Raw genomic sequence first — 22,829 nt, 5'->3', positions numbered from 1 at the left:
GAGATTGATTTTAAGTTTTCTTTAAACCAAGACAAGACTTCTTTTATCGCCAAAAGTTCCGCCTAAAACACGCTACAATAATTGGGAAGGGGGAATAAGAGAATTAATTTCAGTCGTTCATCTGTATAGAAGTGGATTGATTCGTCTTACAAGAATGATTTATCCTCCCAGAAAAATCTGAAAGCTACAGGAAGTTTCTGTCGAATTGCAGTTGGAGGATGCTATAGTCTGTGTGCTTTGGTATTTATCCTAAATACTTAAAAATTACGGAATGGTCAATGTTGTTGTTAAATGTTAACCCACTGCGTTGAAGTTTTGAGGCCAATAAGTATATCAAGATGTGTTAGGTATCCAGTGCCGCAGATGGGGTCGTGCGAAGCGATCCAGCTATCCCATGGGCAAGCTGGACGCTAGACTTTATTTATTTTCTCGCGGTTTAAAGCTTTTCTAACGCAGTCCACCTTACTGCCACACAGTACATTTAAATCGGTCTGCTTACCGATATTGTATAACCAATGTGCAATACGGGGTTGTAAGCCCCATTTATTACCAATAGCTTTTTTGACTCTTTCTTGTATATTACGTTTCCCAAGTACTGAGCCTCTTCTGAGAACTTTCATTGGATTCCTTAAATTTAGGGACAGTTAACAAATGGAATTTTGTATTTCCTCGAAAATACGACTTATTCCGTTATGTGTGCTTATTTTCAGTTTCTTTAAAAAGCTAAGCAATCAAGCCATTTGCTCCGTCGGCTTTGTTAGAATTCAGACAAAATTTGTGAATCTTTACTTGGTCTAAGTATGAAAGACTGTTGGCTTGCTTTTGTCGTCTATATTAAATAGATTATTCTTTCTGAAAGCGAAATTTGGTTCGTCTTCAGCATAGACTGCTGTTCTGCTATGATTTTTCCACTTTGGTCTTTGTAGCCTTAGTTTCTAGGTTTATGGACCTGTGACTGCTTATAAGACTTTTGAACTTCAGTCCCAGACCTAGATTTTATGATAAAGGCAAATGTCATAAAGAGAACTCGAAGCATGATTAAACTTAGTCAATTTGACATCGGACTTAAAAAACATAAGAACACAATTTTTACACATCTAAAATATAAAGTTGCAACGCAGTGCATTGAAAGGCTTATGAGATCAGTTGCAACAATATGTTAACCTAGCCAATAGAAAATCCACCACCCCATTCTGTTAAGACGACAATTTAAACCCAAAGCTTACATTTGTTACATTTTCCACATTGTTAACTATCTTCCTGGGATTTTTCACTTGTAAATACAAACATAAATAATATACATTTACAATATACTTCACAAATAAAATAAACTATTGTGTAAATAGCATCTTTTATTTGTTAATAAATGCAGATATTTTCCACACCTTTCACTCAATTATTTACATTCCATTAAACAAAACTAAAATATAATTGTATTCTTCTTAAAATTAAAAAACAATGAGAAATAAGTGAGAGGCGTCATGCCCTGGGAATTTTCATCATTGCATTAAAACAAAAACAATGCAAACAAACGCAAAATTAAATCAAAAAACTAACCACAATGATTATGTGATGTGTGTATTTTTCAAAAAGCTTTATTTTAATAACTCAAATTGGAATGTAATCGTCATACTAATAATTATAATGATTATACATATGATTATAAATTCAAGAAAGAAAGAAGGAAAACAAAACTACTTGTTACATCATAGCTCGAGTTTTGCAACTTTATATTTTATTCAGAGCACTCAAATGGTATTAATCACAATTATTCATCACCGTTCACCACCACAAAAGTCGCGTCTGACAGATAAGCTCTAGCTCTTACACGTATGTTTTAGAAGCAACCTAGCAGCCAGCCCAGCATTTGCTAGCCAGCTAGGTGTAGGTACCTATATTGTGGTAACATTTGTCACTGACAATGATCGCATGTTGATTTGTTTGTTTGTTTAAAATATACTTAAAAAATAAAATATATATAATATTTTACATTCAAAAAGAATATATTCACTTTGCATCATTTCTGTATTTCTTTTGTGATGTTTTGTTTTATTCTTAATTCACAATGATTATCTCAACACACTTATTATTGACTGATTGTGATTAATTTTTGGTTCGAATGAACTTTGAAAAAAATAATTAACTTATTTTTGTTCTTTTGTTTGTTTTTAATTCAATTAATATATTTCTATACCAATGCCTAGGTGGAGTCCGGTTGTTAGTTATTTTTGTTTAAATTAAAGCTTTTAGCCGGGAGGATGAACAAATTAAATAAAATAATGATTTGCCTTTTCTTCGTTCATCATTTAAGTGATATAATAGGTTTTTCAAGGAACAATGACGAAACCTTAAGTTGGTTTGGTCATCAAAGTTAAAAGATTAGGAACTATGTAGAAGAATCGAAAAAATAATCTTTTTTTTTAACTTGAATCGGGTTTGATATTTTTAACAATTATTTTCGTGGAAATAACCAAATTAAGCCTTTTTCTGACGAATTTCTTATACTAAGGCGTTGAAAATTTGTATAGTCAGTTTATTAGATTTTGGTAGAGTTTGATTTTTATTTTAAATTTTCTCTTAAGGTTAAATCATAAGCTGCTCGACCTTTTAAATATAAATATCCTTTGCAATTTCTTAAAAAGGGGTGATTATTTCCAAAACACGTGTGTATGATATTGGAGAAGCTTTGCAATAATACACATTTTACTTGAATTTATATTATACTTTAGTGATACGTGAACCGACATAGAAGAAACGTCTTGGACAACACGTCACAATGGACTGCTATAACTTTGAGGTAGTTTAGGTCTTATTTAACATAGGTACCACTATAAATTCAGACAATGATATCCTCGCTGAAATAAAAGGAGAATAACTCTTGCAAATCGTTGCTTATTAGACTTAGAAGGCAATTGAGTAGTATAAAGTCCCCGATCGAACATCTAAAATCAGCATCTATAAGACGCTCATCATCTCGGTTCTCATTTATGGCGATGAGGCCTGGACCCTGTCAGAGAAGGATGAAAGCGTTTTAGGATGCTTCGAGAGAAAAATTCTTCGGGTGATTTTTGGTCCCGTATGCATAGATGGAGAATGGATGAGAAGATATAACGACGAACTGTACGGTCTGTACAGCGACACTGACCTAGTTAACAGAATTAAAGTCCAACGGCTTAGATGGCTAAGCATGTATCCAATCCCGAGGGACGTGTCGTGGCACAATCGCACCTTGTATGGGCAACCGGAAAAAGCTCAATAAAATCTGAACCACTAAATTGATTTTCATGAAATTTTCAGAGAAGATTGATTAATACAAGGAAAATCAACTATAAAAAAAAACCACTGCCACGCCCACAAGAAGAGGAAATGGCTTTTGACCAAAACATGTTTTTTCTAGAATCCAATATTGAAAAAAATATTGAGATTATATACATTTATTTTAAAATCATGCTTTTTTTTGGAAAAAAGTAAGAAACTTAAAGTTGAAATGCCAGAAAATGTAGCTACTTTGTGTTTTTTTTTCATTGAGTTGAAATCTTGTTTAAAAATCTTTCATTTAACATTTGTGGCCCTCAAAAGGTCCATTTTTGAAGCAATCTGTCTCAAAGAATTAAGAGTTTTTGTAATGACTATTTTGTTCATAATTATATTAATAAGTGTTTAGCTTCTTCACTTGTCAAATAATTTTTGGACTTTGGCTGAGGCCTTAAAAATGGAATAAAGGGATCTGACGACATAAGGAACATATGCAGGACACCTTCGTTTGTAGCCGACCTTGAAATTATCCTTCTATTTTTTTTTTGTAAATGTATTTTCAAATTCTCCATCATTTTTACTTTGGGAAAATGTTTTTTGATTTTTTAAAATCCTACTTTGGTTAACAGGTTTTTTTCGCTATTTCGCCTCTGTGCGGCGGCGCAGAAGAAGAAGACCGCGATTCAGGTGGCGCACGCAGGTGGGTGAAGACCTCAACCAACTTGGCGTGCGAAACTGGAGACATTTTTCTAGGAACCGAGTTGGCTGGAGACGCATTTTGGTTGAGTCCCAGGCCCGTAAGTAAGATACGTGAACCGTGTCGTGAAATAAAACCAAGTGAAACTCAAAACATATCACTCTGCTTATACTGTGTAATTAGGACAAGTGTATGGCCTTATTAACTTACTATAAGAAGTTATTGAAATCGGTCTGACTTGTCGAATTGAACTTTTTGACATTTCTCGACTTTTCAAGGTCACTCGAATCTAAATAAAATATTTTTAAAGAGATATATGTGTGTGCGTACGTTCGTACGTGAGTACCTTCGGGAAGCTTTTTCTCAAGCATTTCTCAAGAACCAGTTGAGTATCGACTTCGAATAAATTTTGTTATACAAATAATAATGCAAAAAGATGCAGAAAGGATACTCAAAAAAATAGGGACTGGTTTTTTACAGAAATATTTTAAGCCGAAATATCTCACGAATCAGTAACGCTAGCAGCTTCAATATCAATTAAGTTGTACATATATTATATTATCACGAGGCTACATACAAAAAAAAACATTACGAAAAGTTGGTAAAAATTGACATTCGACTTATGTAAATATCTTTTTAGAAATCAAAAATATTTGCTTAATACTACGTTTCCACCGGGCACTTAACCGAGATTTAGCTAGATTTGTCACAAATCTCCTTGAAATCTCACAGATTTACAATAGAAATTTTAATCTCCTCAAATGAAGATTTCAAATAAAACTCATTGAAATCTACTTGAAAACATTAGTTTGTCAAATCAAATAAACTTTTGTTTCGGAGAATAATTGTTGAACCGACAATAAACAATAAACAACTCAAAAACGAAAACGAAAGAAATCAAAAACGAAATAAAATGTAAGTATACAAAAATAATAAATACATAGGTACAAGAATAAAATAAAACTAATTACGATTGGTTGTTATGACAACGTCGAATTAATCCCCTTTTCTTTGGTGGAAACACCTCATGATTTATTTTAAATCATTTGCCTTAAATCTCGGATTATTTTTTGGTGGAAACGTACTTCATCTCATTAAAAATATAGTTTTCGACATTCAGTAAATTTTTTTTGCAAAAAAAAACATATAGAAAACATTACCTACTATAATTTCGTAAGAATTAATTTTCTACTCAAATACCTTTTCAAAAATATAAGATATTGCCTTTAAACTAATTTTATCTTTTAAAAAATATAGTTTTTGCCATTTAGTAAAAATAAAACAGTTAGTTTCATCATAAAAATTTAAATCTACAAAATATAGTACACAAAATTGGTAAGAATTGATATTTGATTCTCGATATCTCGTCATTAAATGAAGATATTGTTTCAAAATTATTTCATTTTATGCTAAATTTTCTTAGAAAAATCAGTCTATGTTTGTTTTTTAATAAGAAACAAGCATCTAAAAATCTCGTTAGCTAAAATAGGTTTTGATATCAAACTATTTCTTCATATGCAAACTATTGTTAGTAACTTTTAGTTAATTTTTTAGAAAAATTTAACTGACAACTTATATAAAAAAACAAACGGGAAAACTAACAAAAAACTAATAAGAAATGGGTTTCGACTCAATTATTAGGAGAACAGAGAAAGATAGTAACTTCGAATGGTTTACCTTACACAAAATATTGTTATGGATATTTCGTTAAAGTTTGTTTTAAGACAAATCGTCCGTTGAGAACTAGAGCCTAGCGACGTAAAGCTCTCAAAAATTCCTGTATGTGAGTATTGTTGTCGGAGATAGAGGGGTCCTACAGTTTTAAGTCGAATCCGAACGACTAACCTGAGAAAGGACTTTTCATTACAGGAATTACTTTTGGAGGAACTGTCAATTCCTCGAAAAAGGCAGTACGCGTGATATAAAAATTAAGATGAAGACAGAGATTGAACCTTATACCTCCGGCCTCTGGCATGACAGCCCTGCGCACTAACTATCATGTAATGGGTGCTGCTGTATTTCAAGTTACCGAAATCTACTACTTCAAATTTTAAGGAAACTAATGATTGGGATAATTCTGGAGAGCGCATTATATAGTGTCATGGGTATGTGGCATGGCTTCCTAGATCGTGCGATTGATTCCATCCCAGACGATGGACGCCTTAAAATACACTTTTTAGAGCTCTTAAGGCACGAGTACGATAACTTTGGCGCCGAGATATAATAACGGTTTTTGGTAGAGGGGCTTAATACAAGCATTTTTTACTATGGGAGGGGGGGGTCTATCTCCCCCCGTTTAGGCGGTAGGGGCAATTTAAAAAAACATGTACTTTAAATGGAAAAAAAATAATTAAAAAATAACGGTAATACTTACAATTAAGTATTATACCTTTTTTTAAAGCCAACACTTGTGTCTAGTAGCTTGTTTTTAAATCAAGTCAAAACTATGCATAGTTTGCGAAAAACACTGTTTTAAACTCAAAATTTGGTAAAAAAAAAGTTAAAAATATGGTTTAGAGTGTAATATTTCAAAACTTTTAGATTATCTACAATTTTTTTTTTTTAGAATACATTGCCCTTATTTATTTTTGATCGAAAACTGAAAACTAGATGATTTTATGTCTTTTAGTTTTTGAGAAAATTGAAAATAACCACAACTACTATTTTAATTTAATTCTTTTTTTTTTGCTTCAAAAATCTTATTTTGATAGTAACAATGGTAGGTGCAAGTTTGGTTGTATGCAACAGTGGGATCCGCAACCCCCCTGCTTGGGCTCACTATAGGATTTGGGGTGGGTGCGAGTTAGGGTGGGTGCAAGGTGGAGAGGGTGAAAGGTTCGGTGAGTGCATGCAAAATTTCATATGCATCTAAATAAACTGGATATAAAAAAAGTAATTTAATTGAAATATTTTGTTTTGGTAATTTTCAATTTTCTCAAAAACTAGAAGACATAGAAACATCTAGTTTTCAGTTTTCGTTAAAAAATAAATAAGGGCAATGTATTCTAAAAAAAAAAATTGTAGATAATCTAAAAGTTTCGAAATATTACACTCTAAACCATATTTTTAACTTTTTTTTTTACCAAATTTTGAGTTTAAAACAGTGTTTTTCGCAAACTATGCATAGTTTTGACTTGATTTAAAAACAAGCTACTAGACACAAGTGTTGGCTTTAAAAAAAGGTATAATACTTAATTGTAAGTATTACCGTTATTTTTTAATTATTTTTTTTCCATTTAAAGTACATGTTTTTTTAAATTGCCCCTACCGCCTAAACGGGGGGAGATAGACCCCCCCCCCTCCCATAGTAAAAAATGCTTGTATTAAGCCCCTCTACCAAAAACCGTTATTATATCTCGGCGCCAAAGTTATCGTACTCTCCCCGCTCTTAATTCTTCCCTAAACTACACGTCAACAAAAAATTATTCTTCGTTATGCGATGGTATACAAAAATTGATTTCACTTACAACTAAGTAGCAGAGGTAGATCTTACGACAAGTGCTTAGATTAATTCCATGAGAAAAATTGTGTTAAAAAACATATGTTCGTTTCAACACTAAACCAATAATAGAAACAATCTTCGTCTGCAACTTGTATTGTAATTTCAAGTGTATTGAGAAGAGTATAAAGAAAATTAAAAAATAAAATAAAACACTTATCAACTACACATTCTCTAAAATAAATATTTTCTGCCAACCGATGGAAAAAGTGGAGAGCTTTCAATATCTTGGAAGTATCGTTCCGGCGTTCGGTATGCTGCCAAACATTTGGAGAAATAACTCTATCAGCTAAAGAACAAATCTACGATTGTTTCGCAAAAATATCGAATCTGTGCTTCTTTATGGGTGCAGCATTTGGAAGATTACTTCAGTCATAACAAGAAAGCTGCAAACCTTCGTGAATAGATGTCGTCGTAACATCCGAAGGATTTTCTGGCCAAACCGTATATCACAGTTTAGGAACCTATAGATTCTATTATACCAAAACGTAATTGGCAAGGGATTGAACATACGCTTCGAAAAGGTAACAACTGCATTGCAAGCCAAGCAATGCATAGGAATTCGCTCACACAATAAGGAAGAAGAGCTGGACGACCGAGAAGCACATGGCCGAGAAGTCGAAGCGGAATCAGCGTCACTAGGCAAGAGTTGGAGGGAGCTGAAACAGATCTCCGAAAACCGTACACGATGGCACGTAGGCCCTATGCCCCTTAAGGGGTTCCCAACGGACTGAGGGCCTAAGTAAGTAACTACACATAGTTTAAGGAAAAATTACATACAAGATCTCAGAAGTAATTCAAAGAAAGTAAAACACTTCAAACGGTCGTGATGGATCTTATATGCGAGTAAACTATGATCAAAACATCTCTAATTTGCCTTTTCCGTTGCACTATTTCATTTGTGAAAATGTTTGTTATTTACTTCCAATAGGAAATTATTGTTTTCGATTATCGAACATTTTTGACATTTCTCGACATTTCCATACGATCGTACGTCCGTCTGTTCCGGATATCATTTTTCATCTTCCATATCTCAAGAACCAGTAAAGATATCGACTTTAAATAATAATAACGTTTTGGACATCTAGTAAGATTTTAAGAAAAACCGAAGTTACGGTGGTTTTTACGAAATTAAAAAATTGTTTTTCGACTCGAATATCTATTCAAATATTTAAAACATTGCTTTCCTTTTTTTTATATTACACCTACACACAAAATATTATTTTTAGAATCTATTTAAATTTTTAGAAAAATCCAGCTGTCAGTTTCTTTATACAAAATATAATAATCCACACAAAAAACTGAAAGTTGGTAGAAACTTATGTCCATATTTGGAATATTTGAAGAATAAATGAAGGTATTTACTTAAATATCATTTCATTCTATGCACAATTTTATTTTCCTATGATGTTGTTCTTAGAAAAATCCCAAAGTTGTTTTCTTTTTTATAGTTTCAAAAATGCTGCTTAAATAAATAAAAATTAAAAAAAAATGCAAGCAATAACTTTTTTTACAAAAAACAACAATAAAACTGATAGAAAATGGTTTTCGACTCAAGTATTATCAGAAAAGAATCTATTGACTTCAAATGTTGGTATCTGACACAAAATATTCTTAATAATAACATTATTTTGTTAATGTTTTAGAAAAATAAACAGACAGGCACTGGTGGGAAGTTATTAGTTAAGGTCGGATTACAGCCTCTTTTTTCATATTTATATTTGAACCATCCAAAAATCATACAATTCATTAAAAATGTCATATTTTGGTCGACAAAAGCATATTTTTGCCTATAGTACCTACATACCTAAAAGAAAAGTATTTAGATAGGTACCTAGGTATTTATCGATCATCTTAGCCTAAAACATCTGCAATTGCAGATAAATAGGTTGATAAAAAGTTAGGTACATAGGTATAGGTAGGTATGTACCTGCCTCCTTGTTAAAAGCTTCTCAACTCACAAAGCCACCAATTGCCCTTGAAATCTTTGTTTTTTATTCGTTGCAAAATCTTCAAAACTTCTTGAGATACTTCTAAAAGACATGTCATAAAGTCTACGTCTAGATAAGTATGTATACAACATAGGTACCTACCTATCTCTTTACCTTATAAGAACAACCCTAGCAAGCAATAAATAAGCAACTCTGCATCGTATGTGAGGTAGGTATGTAGGTACCTACTTGTACGTGCCATTTTATGTAATGGTACATGGTAGGTTTATTTTGTTTGTGTCTCCACCAAAAAATTCACCTGTTTTTGTTTTCACTCAAAATTCCAACAACATTCTTCTCGAGTTCTTTGTTACTGCTTTTCAACATTCAACCGACAAAGGTTAATGTAAAAGGCAGTAAAAAAAGGGCTAAGAACAACTAAAGAGGCTTAACAGAAGAAGACGCGATAAGTATAAACTCAATTGGAACACAAACTCAAGAAGAGCATTGTGAAACCTGAGCCGAACTCAATCACATGTTTGCAAAAGAAAACAAAGAAATATGTTTACCCATCGTGTGTGCATTGAAACCACCACAGCATAGCAGAGACAACAAAAATGCCCTTCAAAAATAAAGATGATAATCTCAAGAAATAAAATAAAATATGTTATAAAAATAAGCAAGGGAGGAAAAAACATAGGCATAAAAACAACAAACAAAATTTTGCAGCTACCACAACAACAAAAAACCACCATCAAACTCAAAGTGGAAGTCGATGTCGAAGTCGAAGCCAAGTCCAACAAAAGTCTCCCGGTGAATTCCGAATTAAAAGGGAAAATAAATCGATATAAATTTCCATCTAAAACACAAACAACAATAATTCTCTCAGTGAAATTTCCTTTCTCCTTTTCTCAATGAAAATTGAAGTCTGCTGCACAGAGCATTCAAAATAACGCTACCTACCTACCTATAAAAATAAAAGTTATGAATGACAATAATGCTATAAATTTTACAACAAATTCCGTTATTTACCTGTGTTTATAATCCAATACGAAATGCAATTTTTATATAATTATATTTTAAACTGTTATTTGTGTGTGCAAACGAAAAGGAGAACAAAAATAAAAACACCACCGGCTGCTCGATAAATATGGCGTTCTTCGTCCACCAGCATCGATTCGATTTAACGGCACTCGACAGACAACGCAACGGTGAATGCGTGTATGACACTTCAAGAAATGACAGATGATGACAAAAGATAACGTAATAGGTACTAACAAAAACAACAACAACTGTTATGTAAAAAGGAAAAATAAAAGAATTAGTGTTTTTTTTTCTTTTATTTACCGTCACTTGTCACTTGTTTTTCTTGTGGATATTCTTTCTCCCGGGAATTCTTTCTATTGGAAAATGTTCTTTTCTTATTTCACATTCACGCACTCCATTGTGTCTAGGGATTAATTATTTTCTTCTTACACAATTCTCGGAATTAGCAAAACAAATTTTTCCACATTTTTGTCTAGAAAAATAAAAGAATGAATAAACTTTTAAATAGAAAAAAGAATGTGTTCTTCAGAGAATGAAAGAAAAGAGACACCAAGTAACAACAAACTTGCAGAAATGGACTTTAATTGATTTTTTTGACTTTTTAATTTTCTTTCACTTTACTTACAATTTTGATTAATTTTCTTCTTTCTGCAATGAAATAATAAATAAATAAAACACAACCAGACCGGAATAATCACGATACACGGACGAAAAGAAAACGAACGGCAAAAATCAAATTGCGGTATATTTATTAAATTTATGTACCTAGCTCTCACAAATCAGGTTGACGACGATGAATTAGGTATATTTTTCTTTTGTGGATGATACACCGACAGTCGACACCGCAAAACAACTTCTAAACAGCACAAAGATTGAGAATAATACCGACATAGAGCGGAGACGGACGAATATATTAAAATATGTTTCTATTTTCTTCTCATATATATGTATTAGAACAAGTTAAAACATTTCTTTTAATTAGAATTGAATTAAAATTAAATTTCATGGAAGAAGCACTATAACGATACTATGAACCGACTCCGAGCACAGCTGATTGCGCAGTGTTCATGACTGAAGGTAATTTTTTCGCATGAAGTGGTTTTTTCGATGTTTTTTGTTCTCTTTTTTTGTGTGTTTCTTTTGTAGTTGAATGTTAAAGAGAAAGAAAATGTATAAAGAATTAAGAGAGTTTATTTTGCACAATATTTCCTTGAAACATTTTGCATATTATTTTATAACAATATAAAAGAATTCTTTAATTTGATTTGTTGTGTGAGAAATGACTTTATTTTAGAGCATTACATTGATTTTGTTTGTATTAAAATTGTTTATTTTAGTTTAAAATTCAGTACGAAAACAAATGCTGTCGGATTAAGAGAAATCATTAATGGAATCAATAAACAAGTCTCTTTAAGTTTGGGTGTAAACATATTTAATAGTAGATAAGGGGGTTGGGATTTTATTTTTACCATTCAAGAGAAATGTGTAATTCACAATGGTTTTTTTCTTGGTTTTAAAATTCAAGTTTCCAGTTCGATAAAATATTTTATAATGAAATAAGAAATGTTTTCATATGACTAAAAATATTCAGAAGTAACTAATTTGTTTTGTTTAGAACAAGTATTCAAAATTCAAAGTATAACAAATAAAATGGTAAAATAATTAATATCAACATCATGACAGTTAACACTTTAGGATTTTCGAAAGAACCTTAAGCCTGAGTAGATTGAAATTTAAGTTAAGGCACTGAGTTAATGAGGCAATTAATGGGGAGAGTGCGATTACTCAGGCGAAAAAGTTAAATGACGGATTTTTATAGAACAGTTAAAAAGAATCTAATATAGGAAGGGGGTCTATCTCCCCCCGTTTAGGCGATAGGGGCATTAACAAAAAAATATGTACGTTGAATGAAAAAAATTAATTTAAAAATATTGATTATACTTAAAATTAGGTGTTATACATTAGATAGAGATTAGATAGACATATAAATTCTTTATTTTTTTTTTATTCAAGTTTAACAATAATTCTTATTTAAGAATAAGGACTCAGCAATTCTGCCGTCTGCCTGATTTGACATTTCATAATACAAGAAACATATAATGGGATATCCGCCAAAAGTACCAGATCGTCTGCATACAGTTAAACTTTAATCAAAGATTCGCCAACATCCTGAGTTAGTTTAAATATCTAGGTGTATAATCTAAACTAGAGCAATCATGCGTAAGAGAAAACTGGGCCAAACCTGATGTGGCCCAATTTTTTAACAACCAACTTATTGACCACTCATCAAAGTACAGAGTCTTCAATGCAACAATAAATTCTTGCTTATGTTACGGTGTCCAAGGCTTTGGATACGCTCAAATAGAGGAATTTGAGACTTTACAAAGATACTTTTTTAAAAGACTTTTTAAACTGCCTAACGCTACACCTACGTACCCCATACATATTGAATCGGAAATAGCACCGATATATATTCAGAATCTGAAACGGCACTCCGACTATTTAGCTAAGGTTCTGAAAAGAGAAAATGGGCTTCATAAGACGATCTTGATTAGACTGCTCCGTAAAAATCCTTTTCCCTTCAAGGAATAGAACGCGCTTTCTGCAGGAGTTGATATAGTACTCTCTTTAAGGGAAAATAATGTAGAGGAATGGCAAAATATGTTCGCGGTTTTCGATAGCTAAAATTGATGAAACACTTTATTTAGAACACCTGCAAAGTTCATCCTCATCCGCAAGCAGAAACATATAGTACAAGCGCTTAAACCATCAATTGTCATCAACTTCAAACTATTTTTGTAAAGAAATGACTTCGGAACTATCGGCACCATTTTTAAAGCTAGAGTCGAGATCCTTAATCTCAACTTTTTTCCCGCATAGATCGGACCTCTCACAAATTTGCACTCTCTGCAAAAGAAGAGACGTGGAGGATATAAATCATTTCAAAGCAGTTTGTCCAATATTAAAAGAAATACGACGGCTATACTTCCAAGTAAGTTTTTGGTCTATGGACCAACTTATTGACATTCTTAACGGGCAGAGTGGTTGGATCTGTTTAAATTTTGCAAACATGCTTTAGCTTATAGAAGTAGCTTTTGAGCGGTCATGTTTGCAGCTTTGGCGATTGAGAATTCAATATTTTTTGTGTTTCAAATTACGGCAAAATTGAACTTACTAAAATTGTTTTTAAAAACGGAAAAGTTTATTTTGAAGATTTTGTGTTTCAAATCACGGCAAAATTGATGTTTTAAGTCTCAAATCAATTAGAATGCAAAATTGAAAAAAAATAGAGCTTTTTAAACTCATATTTTTTGTGTCAAATGTCAAATCATTCAAAATTGTTTTATTTATCTTCTTTTTATAAATATTACAGTTAGTAAATTATTCATCGGTTATAGTTGAAAATTGTTAAGAAAAATAATTAAAAAAACAGTTTTTATTTTCTTGTACTAAAAACAAAACAAAAAAAAACTTTCATAATGTTAAACTATTTTTAACTGATCTATCAGGCAGACGGCAACTACGCCATGTTCTTATATTCTTAGCTTTAAATTAATGTAATTTTATTAACAAAATAAAGAATTTAATATAATCTAATCTAATCTCTATAGGGTGGAGCATCCTAGTGAACCATTAAATATTTTATGATTAAAAATTTTAAGATTTAAGATTTAAAATTTTAACTCGTGCTCTAAAGATTTAATTTGAAGCTGCGGTCGGTAACTCGTTATTTAAACAGTTAGCTTCTGATGATAATTGGTTATTGAGGTTCCTATAAGTGTTCCTGGAGGATGTTGACAAAGCTTTAGAGATATGCTGATTGTAATTTCTTTCATCAATTTAAGCAGTAACATTTGCAAACATAGAGCTCCATTCATTGACATTTAACTCCAATAAAGTTAAGTTAGCTTCATGTGAGATAGCTAGCTGACTTCATTCTTTAAAAGGGGTGTCATTAAATGGCGTTAGGCTTAACAAGATGGTTTTATGAAGGCTTAGCAAGATGGTTTTATGAAGGCTTCTTTCATCACTCTTAATAAATAATCAGAGTTCATTTTGAGGTTTTGAGTATATATTGGCGTAACGCAAGACTCCACGTAAATAGCACAATTTGGTGTTGAATTAGGTAATCTAAACAAGCGTTTGAAAAAATGACTTTGAATTGCTTCAAACTTCTCGAGAGCCAAGTATCCAAAACTTGAGCACAGTACCACATACAAGTGTTGACAGTTGCTTGAAAGTATTATACAAGTGAAACACACGGCTGACAAGATATAACTCACTTTATTATGATAATGTTGATGTCATATAAGCATGTACCTACTTAGTTAGTGTACATGTTGTTATACTGTATAACACTTACTCTAACATCTCCCTTTTAATATATATTAATATAATACTAAGCTTTTTAATATATCTAATCATAATAATGTAAAATATATACCTTTAATAATATATATCATAATTCATAGCAATATATGTATGTAAATTTAAATATTATGTGGTACAAGATCAAGTATTTTATAGATTTCGATATCAGTATTAAAAAAAAGTGTATTTTAGTTATAATATGTTAATCGATCTGGTGGCCTGAGTGGTCTTCCAGATCTAGATGTCATTGGTTTATTATTTTTTGAAGCTAAAATATGATCTTCGTTATCACATTCAGAACTCAAAACTGAACCATCACTTGATGGACTACTTTGTGGATCCAACAAAGTTTCAACAATTGGTTTGTTCGGTGGCGAGGGAACCTTTCTAATTTGCTGCCTATTACGTCGATAAATCTGATTATTTTCATCCTGAATTAAATACGATCGAGGCTCTGAACATTTCTCCTTAACAACTCCCGGGTACCAAATTGATTTAGGAATTTTCTGATAATATATATTTTCCCCATTCTCTAATTCTTTTAAGGGTTTTGTTGTTCGATTATAATATTTTTTCATTGTTTCATTATTAGTTTTAAAGGCCAAATTAACCTTTTGCTCATCTACTCTAACAGGCTTTAAATTTTCAAAATTGGTTGGAATTTTAGTTTTTAGTTTTCTATTCATCAACAATTCTGCGGGTGAGTATGTAGTAAAATTCGGTGTTGCCCTGTAATTTAAAAGTGCAATATATGGATCGGAATTACTTTCTAAGGTTTTTTTCAACAATCGTTTTATAGTTTGAATTGATCTTTCTGCAAGACCATTTGACCTCGGTGTATAAGGACTAGATGTGACATGTTCAATGTTCCAAGATTTGCAAAAGTGGTTAAATTCTGTCGACGAAAAAGGTGGTCCATTGTCACTTACCACTATTTTCGGAATGCCGTGCCGAGCCAATATAGATTTAAGTTCCAAAATTAGTTTTTTGCTAGCAAAACCACTATTTAAAAGAGCGATTTCAATATATTTAGAGTAATAGTCAACAACTAGCATGTAAACTTTCTTTTGAAATTCAAAAAGATCAATTCCGATTTTGTGCCAAGGCAAGGGGAAAATTTCATGGGACATCAACGGTTCTTTGACGTTTGAAACTCTATACTTTAAACATATTTCACAATTATCGACTATGTTCTTTATATCTGAATTCAAATTTGGCCAATATACCAATGATTTAGCCAGACTGATACATTTTTTAGAGCCCATATGTCCTTCATGTATAAGATTCAAAATTTCTGAACGCATTGACTTTGGTATAACAATTCTGTTGTTCATAAAAACAATTCCACTGACGACGTGAATTTCATTTTTTATTTTAAAATAGGGCAGTACTAATGGATCTATGTTATTTTTTATCTCTGGCCACCCTTGCCTATAATATTGTTTAAGCTTAACTAAGATTTCATCTACTAATGTTTCTTTACGAATTTGATCTAGTTTTTCATCACTGACTGGCAAGCTTGACGACACGAGATTGCAATGTATTTCCATTTCATTTTCTAATTGAGGTAATGCTTCTTCTAATAAGGCTGCCCTTGACAAAGTATCAGCAATGACCATATCTTTTCCTGGCTTATAAATTACTTTTAGATTGTAAGCTTGTAATTTCAGCATCATTCTTTGAAGTCGCGTAGGCACCTTATACAAAGGTTTTTCAAACAATGGTATAAGAGGCTTATGGTCTGTTTCAACCAGAACTTCTCTTCCAAACAAAAATTTGTGAAAGCGATTGCAGCCAAAAAGAATGGCGAACAATTCTTTTTCGATTTGCGCATAATTTCTTTGGCTTAACGTTAAGGTGGCTGATGCATAAGCAATGGGTTTATTTGCCTGCTGTATGACAGCTCCCACAGCTGATTGAGAAGCATCAACAGAAAGTTTTATTGCCTTACCATTGTCAAAGTAAGCTAAAACAGGAGCTTTTGATATTAGGAGCTTAAGATTTAGAAACTCATTTTCATGCCTTTCTTCCCAATGCCACTCAACTTCTTTTTTAAGCAACTGCCTTAAATGCTCATTTTCAATTGCTAGCTCTTTAATAAATGAGCCCAGATAATTAACCATACCTAAAAATCGTTGAAGGTCTTTAACACAACTAGGACGAGGCATTTTCATAATAGCTTCTATTTTACTTTCATCGGGTCGGACCCCAAATTCATTGAAAATATGACCAATGTATTTTATCTCTTTAACTCCTATACAAGACTTCTCTCGATTAAATTTTAGACCTATTTCCTGAGCTTTTTTGAGAACCATATTCAAATATTTATCGTGCTCCTCTTGAGTGGCACCGTATATTAAAAAATCGTCTATATAAATTACAACATTTGGTATGTGAAAAAATGCTTTATCATTTCTGCATGAAATATTTCAGGAGCCGCATTGACTCCAAATGGTAATCTAATAAACCTGTATCTACCAAAAGGTGTATTAAATGTACATAGCTTAGATGATTCTTCTTCCAAGGGTATCATCCAAAAGCCGCTATTAGCATCCAAACTACTGAAATATTTTGCATTTGAAAGGCGAGATTTTACCTCATCAATATCTGAAAAAGGAAAATGGGGACGCATTATTACCTTGTTCAAGTGTCTAGGATCCAAACAAACCCTCAGGTTTCCATTAGCCTTTCTAACTAACACAATTGAGTTCACCCACTTTGTTGGTTGATTTTCTTGCACTATCACCCCTAAATTTTCCATTCGTTTAAGCTCAGTTTTTAGTTCCTTTTGTAAATCAAATGGTATTTTTCGTGGTGGTTCCACTACCGGTAAAACATTTTCTTTTAAAACCAATTTACACTTGTTTTTAAGACAGCCCAGCCCATTAAAAGCTTCTTTATATTTTTCCAAAAGCATATTTGAACCTTTTATTCCTTGATTTTTAGCACCACGTACAATATTAATATTTTTCACCAAATTCAATTTAATAGAAGTATCTAAACCTATTACAGTTTTACAATTCATTTCAAGTATATAAAAATCAAGATAAATACCATTGTTCTTAAAAAGACAATATAATTTACATTTTCCTTTAACTCTTAATTTTTCTCCCGAAAAGGTTAACAAATTAGTATTAGTTTCTTTAATCAAGTTTTTGTCCAAATTTAACATTTCAAATTTCTTTATTGACATTATGTTTCCCTCTGCTCCGGTATCTACTTGAGCCACCACCACTTGATTGTTGATGTCAATGTCTACATTCCATGCCTTGGTGTATGTTGAACTCATTATTTTTCCTATAAAAAGGTCTTCTTCAGATGATTGTGTAGCTGATTCCCCTTCTGCTTCTATGTTACCGATTGTTTTCTTAATTTTATTTGTGTTGCACATTTTCGCATAGTGATTCTTTCCCCTGCACTGCTGACATGTAACTCCCCATGCAGGGCATTTATTGTAAAAATGCCGTTGGCCACATCTTCCGCATGTATTTAGTTGATTATTATTTGACCCGCTAGGCTCATGCTGAATTTGATTTTTGGTTTTGCGGAAGTTGTTGTTTCTTTTTCCTTGGTTGCTCCATTGCTGTTGTCTCTCTCTTTCTCGAATGCTGCCAATAAACTCTACTTTGCTGTTGTCTTCTCCATTACTTCCATGAATAAATTCTTTAGACTGCTGCTTTGCTATTTCCAGAGATTTAGCAATTTGGATTATTTCTTCGAGATTTTTTGATGATTCATTTAATAATTTTTCGCGAATAAATTGATGACTTTGGTTTAGACCACAAATAAATAAGTCCCTAACCAATTCATCTTTAAGAGTGCCAAAATTACATGTTTTGCTTAGATTTTTAAGTGCCGTTAAGAATTCATCAATCGACTCAGATGTACTTTGACGTCGCGAGAAAAAATTAAACCGTTCCATGATAACATTACATTTTGGAAGGAAATATGCATCAAATTTTGTAATTAAATCGGCATGCTTTATAGTTTCCTCATCCACATCGAAAGAATCAAAGATTTCAAAAGATTCAGGTCCTATGTGGTGAAGAAGTAATGAATTTTTTCTGAAGTCTGAGTCACTGAGAAGATCACTTGCGGCTAGAAATATTTTAAATTGCTTTTTCCAAATTTTCCAAGCAGCCGCCAGATTTGTTGACTTTAAATCAAGAGGACGTAAGGAACCACTATCCACGGCCACTTGCTTATAATTATTATTAATAACTTTGACTTTATCTTCTGTCATTTTGTTTTAAATATAATTAATTTTCGATTTATTTTCTTCAATTTTTTTTTTTGGTTTACATCTGACACCATATTATACAAGTGAAACACACGGCTGACAAGATATAACTCACTTTATTATGATAATGTTGATGTCATATAAGCATGTACCTACTTAGTTAGTGTACATGTTGTTATACTGTATAACACTTACTCTAACAGAAAGACCCGATATTTTGAAACAAGATCGATTTTTGGATTTGCAAAAAACTTTGGCAATGCAATTTTAGCCTCTTCAATTTTTTGTTTGACGTGCTTAGAACAAATTTAAATTATGTGTAAGCAAAACTCCAAGATATTTAAACCCTTTTAATACTTCAATGGGTTTATTATTGAGTGACCGGCAGCCTTCTTTTTTGATGCGTCTCAAAAATCGTCATTTTGCGTTGACGTGAACTCTCAGAAGGAGTTCAATCTGTTTATTTGTGAAAGGATTTTCGTTTACTACAACTAAATTTTCCACGTATAGCAAAGCTTTCACTTGGATATCGGTGAAGAGTATTCCTCCTAGAAGTTCATCACAGATATCGTCGTTAAACAAAACATTATTGGCCTGAAACTGAAGCCTTTTGGAACACACTCTATTGTTGCAAACCAATCCGAAAACTCTGATCCATCCCATACAGAGGCGCTTGATGACTCCAAAATTTTAAAATTATCAGGAATTTTCGAGAGATTCCTCGTAATGAGAGCTTATACATTAAAGCCTGTCTGTTGACCTTATCAAATTCTGCTTTGAAATCTACAAAACAAGCATGCAATTTCTTTTTCTTTTCAATAGACTTTCTGGCAATCCTGGTAAGTGCAAAAATGTGATCCACCGTTGGAAAGGCCGACCGAAAGCTTGAAACTTGCTTAGACGATTAGTGTTCTCGATCCAATTGGTGAGCCTTTCGTACAGAATTGAAGTCAGAATCTTCCTCATAGAGTTAAGCATAGAAATTCCTCTGTAGTTTTCCGAAATATTTGAATCTCCTTTCTTGAAAATGGCAAAAATAACTGCTTTATTGTAGTTTTTTGTGCACTTAAGCATCATTATATAACTTGTTAAAGTATTCCACAAGATGGTTTTTAAATTGGTCAGTGCTGTTTTTGTAAAACTCGACAAGAATCCCGTCTACGCTGGAGCTTTGTTATTCTTCGCCTTACTCAAACTTGTTTCCAAATCACTCAAAGTTATTGGACTATCAAATTCACTGACTGTGAAAGTGTTTTAATATGAGCAGCAAGTGTCTCAGCTCTGAGAGTATTCACCATATTTCTATTACGTCCACCCAATTTACTTTAATTTACATTACTCCAAAATTCCTTTGAGTTCTTGCAGTTAGTTCTTCTTTCTATAAGCTTGTTTTTAAATCAAGTCAAAACTATTATTTTTAGAATTCATTGCTCTTATTTGTTTTTGATCAAAATCTGAAAACTAGATAATTTTCTGACCAGAGGAGTAATAATTGTAAATACTACCATTGATGTGTTATTATATGCAGATGACCTTGTCATACCGTCTGAATCACTAGAACATATGCAATTAATGATTAATCGCTTATCGTGTAACTTCCAAAGATGGGGACTAACAATTAATACAGATAAGTCAAAAATGATGGTATTTGCACGCACGATATCCAAGAGTTAATAATGAAAGGCAATGACTTATGATGGTCATTTTCTAGAAACAGCTATAAACGTAAAATACTTGGGAAGCCAATAACTCTTAAAACTTGCTTAACCTATCACCGAAAAATGTGTTTTTTCAACAAAAGAATAATTTTATTTGCAAAATATAAGATATTCAATGCAGTAGTTAAATTAACTCTTTGCTATGCTTCTCAATCTCAAGTTTGGGGGTCATATGAGTACGAGGAAATTGAGAAATTCCAGAGGAATTGTATAAAACCCCAAAATACGCCTTGTTACGTTACTTGGAAAGCAGACTACCAAAACTCTTACATAGCAAGCCGCAGACTGACTTCATAATAAAGGTATGTTGTCATTATGAGGAATCAAGTCTTTAAAAAAAACTATTTTTGTATGAGTTGAGGAATAAGGACTATCCAACTGCTGAACGAGTGTGAATGGAAAACCCTGAGCAATTTCTTAGAAACAGTTTACAAGATAAAATGTTATTAATATCAGAATACCTTTGAGAGTTTAGTTCTTTTTTTGTTGATTATTGAAAATTTAATTGCATTTTAAAATAAACATTTATAAACTTGTCAACCAGGCTGACGACCGATTGTGACCATTTTCAGATGAATGAGTTTGGCAGTCCAAGATAGATTTAAGAGCTTATTACTGCCTCCAAATGACTTACTGACTTTCCAAATTTTTTTACATTTAAAATTTACTATTAAATGACTTTATAATATCAAAATAACTGCATTCTGATTAAACTTCAAGACAATAGAGTTTTAAAATTGACTTCATTTCATGACTTTTAAAAGTGAGTTAACATCAGGTTAAAAGTCAAAGTAATTTTAGAAGTCAAGTTCTTACAATTCTGATAAACCATAAGAAAACGCTACAGGAAAAAAGGATTTTGATATAAGCTTACTAGTTCCTAGTATTTAGCTGGATTCATCTTCAATAAATATTTCATAAAGGAAAACTTTGGTTATTAATAATATTTATGAAAGCTGCAAAAATCTGGTGAAACTGTCAACGTTTTTTTAGGGTAATTATGGTACAGATCAAAGTAAATTTACAAAGTCGAAGAGTTTAATAAATGAAGAAAAATGATTTCCTACTTTCAAGAAAGAGATAATTCTAGACTTAATCTAAACAAAATTATAATACATTTATACATATGTTTTCGTAATTATTTCAGACATTGGGTGGAAATAAAACCTTTGAGCAAAACGGAAATTTATCTCATCACATAAATACCCTTATTGGCCATCACGCCACAATGGAAATTACAAATGATTCAAGTATGGAGTTTGGTTGAATTAACTTTTCAAATTAGATATCTGGTAAATTAAAAATATTACAATTAATTTCAATTTATCGGTTAAAATTCCCTTACGTTTGAAAAATATGCTTAATATCAATTTATATTAGCTTTGGCATAAATAAATGGCACATAAATTAGGTGGCGCAACAGGCCATTGAGAACTAGGGCCTAGTGACTAACAACTCTCAACCATTCCTATGTGAGAATTAAGTTGCCAGGGATGGAGGGGACCTACAGTTTTATGCCGAACCCAAACAGTTAATTTGAAGAAGCACTTTTATGACAAGAATTACTGTTGGAGGATTTGTCAAATCCTCCCAAGACAGTACCCGTACTTTTTTTTAAATTAAGGTGGCACAGGCAGGGATTGAACCCAAGATTTTTGGCATGAGAGCCCTACCCTTACGTTTGAAAAATATTCTTAATATCAATTTATATTAGCACATACATTCATAAAATTGCAATGATAAAATCTTTTCTTCTGTTTTTTTTCTTTTTTGAAGTCGCAGATCTTTTCGGATAAGCCAACCTATTTCATCATATGAAATTCAGAATTTCGGACCAAATTTGTGTCAAAAGCACTACAACCTAGTACTGAGTTCAGAATCTATGCATCCAAGAAATGATAAATTTTATCATAGAAAATAGCATAGGAAACATTGAAACAGAGATAAATGAAAACTGTAAAAACTAAGTTTATTTTGTTATCCCTTCGAAGCTTTAAAAATTGGGCATTTAAGTTCACACATTATTTAAAGCTTGCTTAAATAATTAGTTGTGCTCTTATTATTTCGCCAT

At 32.1% G+C, this 22,829-nt stretch overlaps 2 protein-coding genes across 10 annotated transcripts in view; both read right to left on the bottom strand.

The window, feature by feature from the left end:
• Positions 1-11,490, bottom strand: part of LOC129940075 (kinesin-like protein KIF21A) — a 160,536-nt gene extending 149,046 nt beyond the window's left edge. For 8 of the 9 annotated variants that reach the window (XM_056048309.1, XM_056048308.1, XM_056048311.1 and 5 more), the window contains exon 1: positions 10,415-11,490. The gene's annotated coding sequence lies outside the window, so the exon portion shown is untranslated. The remainder of the gene's footprint in view (positions 1-10,414) is intronic. The other variant, XM_056048307.1, reaches the window with a different exon arrangement.
• A 5,687-nt stretch (positions 11,491-17,177) lies between these two features.
• Positions 17,178-19,138, bottom strand: LOC129947715 (uncharacterized protein K02A2.6-like). The gene has a single exon (XM_056058380.1). It carries the CDS (start codon positions 19,041-19,043, stop codon positions 17,178-17,180), a length of 1,866 nt encoding a protein of 621 aa, XP_055914355.1. The 5' UTR covers positions 19,044-19,138.
• Between the last annotated feature and the right edge of the window lie 3,691 nt (positions 19,139-22,829).

The sequence above is a fragment of the Eupeodes corollae genome, chromosome 1 (genome assembly GCF_945859685.1).
Source record: "Eupeodes corollae chromosome 1, idEupCoro1.1, whole genome shotgun sequence".
Classification (NCBI taxonomy): Eukaryota; Metazoa; Arthropoda; class Insecta; order Diptera; family Syrphidae; genus Eupeodes; species Eupeodes corollae.
Note: the sequence above shows the minus strand (reverse complement) of the source record. Positions and strands in the feature narration are given on the sequence as shown.